Genomic DNA, 8,714 nt, shown 5'->3' with positions numbered 1-8,714 from the left:
TAAAAGGCTTACACACACCGTTGCTGTGGACTGGGTCATTTTGAAACCGTTTTGTGAGAGAATTTCCGACTTCCCGTAACAACTCTCATATCTGAATTAAATCACATTTTGAAGGGCCTCCATCAACATAGCCAAAAGCAATTTCACCTAGACCCATAGGGGGTGCCACAAATGTCACCGTTTGTTACAAATATTCTTGGGAGTAATGTTGAATCACCAGCAAACAGGGTTTTGATATTCCATATGGTTTGCCTGGCAGAGATGTGCTCCATTCTAGTATTCCCTCTGTGCTTCAGAATCAGACATGTGCCACACAGGCTTGACGAGATAGCCATGAGAACAATCAGATCAGTACAAAGTATAATTTGCACACTTAAAGAGCTCAGTCAGGTGTTGGATGAAAGCCGACTTGAATTTACGTCTGTAATTTAACACTGTGCATTTCAATCAATAAGAACTTCAAGTACTGCAGACACCATTGGAATATAAAGTGTTGAAAGTTCGCAGTCAAACCCAGTTGGAACTGCCACAGGGCAGTTGAAAAGCATACCTCTTGTGCCCGTGTGAAACCAGCCTGCATCCTGTGCATGTACGGCTTACGCACAGTTAAAATTGTCACTGGAAAAATATTTGTATGGTCGCATTCCCGTGGTGAAGTTCAGAGGTTTTGTGGGGAGCTGCAACGAGTGTGGTATGCCTGGTAAGGCCAGAGGAATGATGGTCTAGGGATGACAAATAATGGTTGTTGGTGTGTATAAAAAAAGAAGAGCTTTTGGATGACAGATGATAGAAGATGGAGGTTGAATTAAAGTTTGGTATGAAATAAATTAAGTAAATAGTTGTGGGGAAAAGAAGCATTGAGTGATTGGGTGGGACATGCATGGCAGAAAAGAACACAAAAAACTAAATAACAAGGTACAGTACACTCAATTACTCAAGGATCCATTTATTCAACGTTTAATGTGCCACTTCTTTAAATATCCAGAATGTATTTTTTCATCAACAATACAAAAAAAAAATAACTTTTTCGATTTAGATATCATTTAAAACTAAAACCAAATCAACTACCTCATCATTTGATCATTTACTGTTCCAGTTTAAAAAATATCAACTTGTGAAACATGATTTAATAAATAAATAACATGACTTTCATTATGTTTGCAAAAAAAAGAAAAAAGAAAAGAAAAACAACAATCTTCAGTAGTCTCTGCAGTAGTAGCTTGCATTGATCAGTGGCTGATATAACCAGTATTTAAGGAATATTATATCATAAATAGACAATTTAGTCAAGTTATGAAGAGAATATACTGCAACGTTTTTCAAAATCTGGTCTGTTTCAAACTGTCAGTCGCACCGGTATTTGGTGTCTTCAGATACACACAATAGATATACAGTATACTGTACTAGTACAGTGCACGATCATTCTGAGCTATGTTTTTAGGTCTCTACGAGTAAGAGTACGAATAAGAGTCCTGCACCATGATCTCCCTGATGATGAGCTGAGCTCCATTGCTGCTCAATATGGACCAATCACTCACACACTCACGCACGCACGCACGCTTCCATGTACAACCTAAATTTGAATAATCTACAAAAAAGTATCATCTCTAAGGCTATTGCTGTACACATTGTTCTGCTTTAAATAAAAATAGCTTCAAAACCTTTTAAGGTATAAAATGAAAGACATATTATTGCTTTACATATTAATACCTCTACAACGTACACAACTCTTCTCAACATCAGAGGACGGCTTGCATGGTAGTGCATAATGCACCTTTTTCAGGTCCTTGCCAACCAACAACTCCAAACGAGAGGTACCCCAAATCCACACATTAAAGAAGCAACTCATCACAAATGATACTAAAAAAAATATATATAGTGCATTTTCGCTGTGATCATTGGTCATCCTTGACAGTCGGTTGTGAATACATTGAGGCGGTAAGATTTTTCAGGCTTTATTGTGTTCCTTGCTGAGCTGAGTTTTAAAAAGCAACACCAGCAAAGAATTGCCCAACATAAGACCACTGTCAGAATGCCTTTGTCTATAAAACTACCCTCCATTTCCATCTACCTCCTCAACATCAAGATTAGCAGATACAGATTAGCAGCAAGAAGAAAGTAAAACCCTGTTAACGAGCCGCCAGCCGTGACCTGTGTGTAACACTCTACAGTGTGACCAATGAAGTGGCTCTGATGCAATGCTTTCGAGGCCTGTTGTTGGGCTTTTGTTATGCCTTGATAAATATATGATTATGTGTGCTGGAGCAGTTACTGTAGTCTTTTATTTCTTTTTTAGCACGTGACATGATTATGTGCTGCCAATAAACACATACTAGGGTGTGTTTTACAGGACTAGGGCTGAGTATCAGAAAGCAATACTTGGGGCCAATTTATACTTGGTCAGACAAGTCTTCAATGTGTAGAGTGAGACTTTCTTGAAAATACATACATTTTGCCTTTATTGGTACCAAATGAGTATTTTACTGGTATGAAATTGGCCTTTACCAGTGCCCAACTCCTTTCTGTTATCAATAGAGAAACAAAACGAAGGGCATCAAAACAGCTCATCTAATGTTTTGTGGGTATGAAATTACAATTGCCAAACATTTACTGGGAGTACTGATATATATTCCCAACGACACCCTGCCTTATCCTACCCTTGACCCCGTCATGTCCATGAGCAGTGGCACTCTGCTACCAATCTAACCCCCCCCCCCCCCCCCCCCCCTCCCAGAACAAACCTGTCAGGTATCTGAAACGCACACACACCACTTTCTCTCACTTACTACCATGGTGGAAACATTGTGTATGTGTGTGAGAGAAAGACAGCAAGTGAAAGTTTTTGCGTGTTTGTGTGCGTGTCTGTGTGTACACGTGTGCGTGTGTGCCAAGGGGGAGAGAGGGGTTGTCGCGACGTTCCTCTCCACACATAACGACATGTTTACACGGGGGCGATGATTAATGCGGCTGAGAGCGGTGCCACGTACTGACAGAGAACTCCTAACCTAAACAGAGGCCTCCAGTGTGGCTGGCTGTGGCCCATGTATGGGCTGACTGTTTACCCTGCCGCCTATCACTATGACTGGGGCCAGGCCAAGCAGAGCCCCTTGGTCCTGTCAAAGGGAGAGAGAGCCGTGTCTGTCTGACCGACCTGGGTACTGTTGCTGGTAGAGAACAGACAAGACTCCTTAATCATTTTAACGGATGACAGTGCATTCCAGAGCAAAGAGTGAATAGAGTGTGTCCACTCCATGTTATCTAGAGTGCCACTTTGTCGTTGTGCATTTGCAGATATGCATATCCCCCACCCCGGTTGACATGTGCATTTGACAAGGGTCTGATAATCATTACAGTCTATCGGATTTCAACGAGGACACTTCCTGAAAATCATTTTAACAAGTTACTGTGTATTCCAGGTACAGTAGGCAAAGAGAACGCTAAGTGTCCACTCAACATTATCTCAAGTACCACTTTATACAGGACAGAAATAAAAGGAGGATTCTGCAAAAAACAAACAGTTTAACAAACTGCCGGCCAGAGTCATACATTGACAGGGTGTTTGAGCTATTAATCCAACCCCAATTAACAACCAATAAACTTCCGCAATCAAAGTGCAAGGAGTCTCATAATACAAAACACACAATATAGCTACAGTACACTACATTTCTGCTAGTTTAATTTATGGATTGTATAATCCATGGTCAAGACAAGGCCACTTTTCATAATATAATCAGGGAGCAAGGTTACTGTACTCTTCATGTTCGACATATACAAGCACAAATGGTCCAAAATCATTAGGGTAATACGCTAACTGTTTTGTCTATATGCCACAGTCTAACAAATTCATCTGCAATTTTCACTATCCTACCAACCAAGAAGACTAATGGAATAGCAGTATAAAAGACACTGGCAGAGGACTAATATAACACTCAAACCAATACATTCACCATTGTTTGTCTTATGGTTGGTATTTCTCACTCTGCTAATGATCTTAATTTCAGAGAAAAATAATGTCAGTCATCATTGGTTTTTAAATGTAAATATTTTAAGTCAAAGTCTCCACATAACCAGATGTGCCACCATTAAACCTTCGGGTTTCAAGAGAGAACGGTGCTGATGGTATAGGAATACAGCAGGGAGAATTGTTTCACAATGACAAATTTAACAATGTTAAACATCTTTAGACTAGACCCTGTATGTCTTAGAAACTTGAAGTAGCGATTCTTTCTTTATATGAATATAAGGACTTTGCAAATAAATTATATAATATAATATTATTAACTAGTTGAGGGATTTGAATATTCAATCTACGCCTAAATATGTCTTTGGTTAGAATGATTACAACCAACACCGTAAGCCTCCAGCAGCACACTTGCTAAGACCGTCTTACATTCAGATGTGAACAATAAATAGCACTTTCACTACATGTGAATATGAGGAGCTTGTATAAAAACATGCAATATAAACCAAATAAAATCAAAAGCGGAAATGAATATTAATAAGGATAACAAACTGAGTGGAATGACGCTGATGAAAGTGGATTATTTTGTGTGCGTTACTTTCATGAAATGGCTGCATGAGTGAAATGAAAGGAGAGATGGGTCACCTCAATCCTAAATATCAGAGTTGTTTATTTATTTGACTAAATTTTTTGTAATTTCTCCAGATTCCTTTTAGTTCGCTGGGAGCTCTAAACTTTCACACTTGTGTATGAATAAATCAAATCACATCTAAATCAATATAATTTCGTATATATAATTAGTCCAAAAGAGTTAAATAAAGTGGCAATTGAAATTCCCTTCTTAAAGTTGTGCGTACATTTACTTCTAAATCTTGGAAAGGGATACCTTTGATAAGGTAATTCGCCTTTTTTGTTTTTCTTTGTCAAAATAAAATTGTTAGAGCCCAAATTATAATATAACAATATCTCAAGAAGGTAGCCTTTACCTCATGACATTACCTCGACTCCACGATTTTGTTGTGTGGTCGGGTGTCCAGAGCTTTCGAGGATTCGGGTTACATCTCAAAGAGTCTCACTTAAACGAGGGCCCACCTATTTGTGGAACTGAAATAGAAGTTAGCGGTTCAATTTAGCTGCCTGCTCCTTCTCAGCCTTCTCTTTGGCCTTCTCCTTCTCAATCAGCTTCTCTTCCTTCTGCAGCATTGCCATGATGTCGGCCACCTGGTTGGTAGAGATGTCTATATCTTCCTTGTCGATCAGTTCCACTACCTGGATAGGATGGAGGGAATGTCAAATTAGCAATCAATTAGTCTAATCTCAGGGTCTTAGTGGTCCATGCCACAAACCTAAAGCAGGAGCTCTGCAAAAAAGCCCTTTCACCTTAAGCATTATCTAAATTAAAGCCTTGAAGTGCAACAGGCCAATGTCCTTATTGATAATGATCCTTAGATATTAGTGTTGTATATATCAATGTCTTTGTCGCTGCCAGTTGGGAGGATCGTTCGAATCAGTGGTGAATGTGGCACTTGATGGCCGCATCCAGACAGTCACAGTAGATTCACGAAGATGACAAATGCCGTGAGCAGCAGGAGTCTCTTCCAGATTTTTAGACAGCTGGTGGATGGAAAATGAAGCTCACGCGCGTTTCCAGTTTTCTGACCGACGCTGCAAGTTGCAGCGTGGGTGGAGCTTAATTTCCATCCACCAGTTGTTTAAAAACCAGGAAGAGATGCCTGCTGCTCGCAGCATTTGGCATCTTTGTGAATCCACTGTCTGGATGCAGTCTATGTGTGACTCTTCCTTCTTATTGTCATCTTGTTTTTCCTGAGTCTGCAACGATTTGTTGGTGGGCGTTGCTTTTTCTCTTTTCCTTCCTTCCTTCCTTACTCATTCTCAGTCTGGCAGAGATGCTAGGGACTGGTTGAGGTTGGAACTGCATTAGCACTTTAAGTTTATATTTCATTGATTGTAATGTACATCCATGATAAGAAACTAGAAAAATGTGCTCTGCAGAGCATAGGTCTCCACCAGGGCAGGTATCTTATTGTGGGCCAGCAATGTTTCACTGCAATCTGAACACTGTCTTCATGATATGAAGCATTTTGTTCAAAATGGACCACTGCTGCTAACTTTGGAAGCCAATCTTAGCCAATGAGAATGGAATATGAAAGATCTGACATGTTCCGTCTTGATTTCTTGTTTTGCAGAAATCGGCCATAACAACATTTGGGGCAGAGGTTCTGCTCTGGCTTCCAGGAGTGCATGTGCACAGTTTCAAGCTGATAGGTCCAACCGTGCCGGACATTAAGTGCTCCATTAACCCAAACATGAAACAACACATTCAAAGCATACTTTGATGACATCATCAATGTCAATCTTTCCATCTTTGTTGTCGTCCAGTGCATCGGCGAGGCTCTGCAGCTTGTGTTCTGGAATGTTCTGAATCTGCCTCATGATGTTGATCAGCTCGTCAATGCTGACCAGGTTCTCCCTGAAGGTGTAGAAGAGACTGTATAAAGGAAACGATTACTTTTACACTGACATAATGGTGGCTGAGTTCAGGGAGAGGAGGGCCGGAGGTCAGGAGAGTCTACTATTCACGTGGACACATCAAGGGGCTTTCAACTGTGTGTTGGATTCAAGGTTCCCTGACCACAAAAAAATGGGTATGAATTAGATTTAGCTATCGTCTCTATACTGGGGGCATCCAGATCAAAAGGTGCTGAAATGTGATGTTTACATCTAAAGGTTCTAATTGGAAAGCCAATTACCAATTCAATTAACAATTGCACCAGTGGAAATAAATGCTCCAATAAAGTTCAAATGCAATTAAGTGTACCGATCTACTGTACAATGAGATTAATATTTGTTAACGAGAGTTATTCTGGCTGAAAGTTTTGTAGTATTCTATAATATTATATGCATACTTATTTCTGGTAAACCTTTCGTCCCCCCTCTTTAATAATCTCTCCACCACCATTCAAGTTAGTAATGATGCTGAGCAGTAATCATGAGTTGTTCCGATACCAATATCGGAAAAGCTGCCGATACTGCCTAAAATGCTGGTATCGGCGAGTATACCAGTCTATGTCAATCCGATACCACATAATGATGTTTAATTTACAGTAAACAATTATTCTTTATGTTGCAGTACTGTTTAATGTACTATTACTGCAGCATTTACATTGTGGTTTTACAACTTGTGGCTGTACTTTGTTTTGACAATTTTAATGGAATTATTATTTATTCCTAGATTTGTTTATGTATTCATATTGGATCAGTACTCGGTATCGACTGATACACAAGTTGCGGGTATCGGAATCAGATAGGGAAGGAAAGAATGGCATCGGAACATCTCTAATGATGAAGGTGATATTAGGAACAGCTTAAACTATACTATATATGTAGTCATGATGAAATCATGGTATTGAACACACATACAATATGTAAATATGTGAATTTCACAGCAAAGACAAAAACAACTGTTCTAGGGCAAAGTGGTCTAAATCTCAACATTCAACAGCAGCAGCTCTCACAATTTCAATCAGACAAAAAGGGTATTCATGAAATGCAAATTTAATGCATTTGCAAATGTTGCCCAACTTGCCCATGTTCAAAAGTTGACTTTATACCACAGCAATAGAGGGTATGCGCTATGCGCATGCATAAAGTGAGTGGCAAAGTGAGTTTAACATTGTTTAATGCAGTTAGATTACTTTTCGGTATGGATGTAAGGGCTGTCAAGGCCAGAAAGTAGTTTTTGCCACTCCATATAACTTCCGGTTATGATGATGTCACACGCATACCCTCTATTGAAAAGTTCCATGTCCCAAAGAGTGCCACACACACACACACACACCTTTACTTTGAACAATGATCAGACCTGAATTTCATGAACGTCCATGCATTATCAAGTTATAGGTATATGACATTGCTGTCCAATTAGTTTAGCCCAAAACCCGCTTAAAAGAGGTTTGACAGTATCACCGAAAATGGTGATGTTCCTAAGACTTACCCGACAGGCGAACTACTTCCAGTGTCCATCTGTCCGTCCAGTACCACCTTGTCCTTCTCTAGCTCCCCGATGATCTTGCCGATGCGTCCAATCATGCGGTTGACCCTCTTGGACAGCAGCTGGCTTGCCTTAGACTCCTCTAGGGCCTTCTCCTGGCCGTTCTTAGACAGTTCCTTCTTTATCTCCTCCAGATCCTATGAACACACATGAAATATATTGTAGTAAAAACCTCTGCGACAATGATTGTCCACACACACACACACACACACACACACACACACACACACACACACACACACACACACACACACACACACACACACACACACACACACACACACACACACACACACACACACACACACACACACACACACACACACACACACACACACACACACACACGTGTGTGAGTCAGGTCACCTCGCTATATTCTTGCACATCATCCTTCAAGTCCTCCAGTTCCTCCTTCTCCAGAGTCAACAGCTTCCTCTGCTCCTTCAGTTTAGAACAGGCATCACCCAACGTATCAATCTCCTCCTTGGTAATCTCCTCTCCCTGGAAATGAAATACACAATCAATACAAAATTATACAAACTTATGTTGTTTGGTGCCATCTTCTAAAATAGCCAATACGAACCTCAGTAAAGACAAATTACAGATTTTCCACCTGAATCCCATTGTTCTGATTTGAAGAGATCAGTAACATACTGTCAAAACTGCTGTGTATTTCTCCAC

At 40.2% G+C, this 8,714-nt stretch overlaps 1 protein-coding gene across 6 annotated transcripts in view; it reads right to left on the bottom strand.

Moving 5' to 3' along the window:
* Positions 1-926: 926 nt before the first annotated feature.
* letm1 (leucine zipper-EF-hand containing transmembrane protein 1) overlaps positions 927-8,714 on the bottom strand; it is a 28,248-nt gene continuing 20,460 nt past the window's right edge. For 4 of the 6 annotated variants that reach the window (XM_079528942.1, XM_079528945.1, XM_079528943.1 and 1 more), the window contains 4 exons: positions 8,400-8,534; positions 7,977-8,170; positions 6,314-6,470; positions 927-5,230 (listed from right to left, as the gene is read on the bottom strand). In XM_079528942.1, coding sequence (XP_079385068.1) covers positions 5,078-5,230; positions 6,314-6,470; positions 7,977-8,170; positions 8,400-8,534 — 639 coding nt within the window. In that variant the 3' untranslated portion in view covers positions 927-5,077. The remainder of the gene's footprint in view (positions 5,231-6,313; positions 6,471-7,976; positions 8,171-8,399; positions 8,535-8,714) is intronic. The other 2 variants (XM_079528944.1, XM_079528947.1) reach the window with 1 other exon arrangement.

This window comes from Electrona antarctica (genome assembly GCF_951216825.1).
Source record: "Electrona antarctica genome assembly, chromosome: 18".
NCBI classification, from domain to species: Eukaryota; Metazoa; Chordata; class Actinopteri; order Myctophiformes; family Myctophidae; genus Electrona; species Electrona antarctica.
Note: the sequence above shows the minus strand (reverse complement) of the source record. Positions and strands in the feature narration are given on the sequence as shown.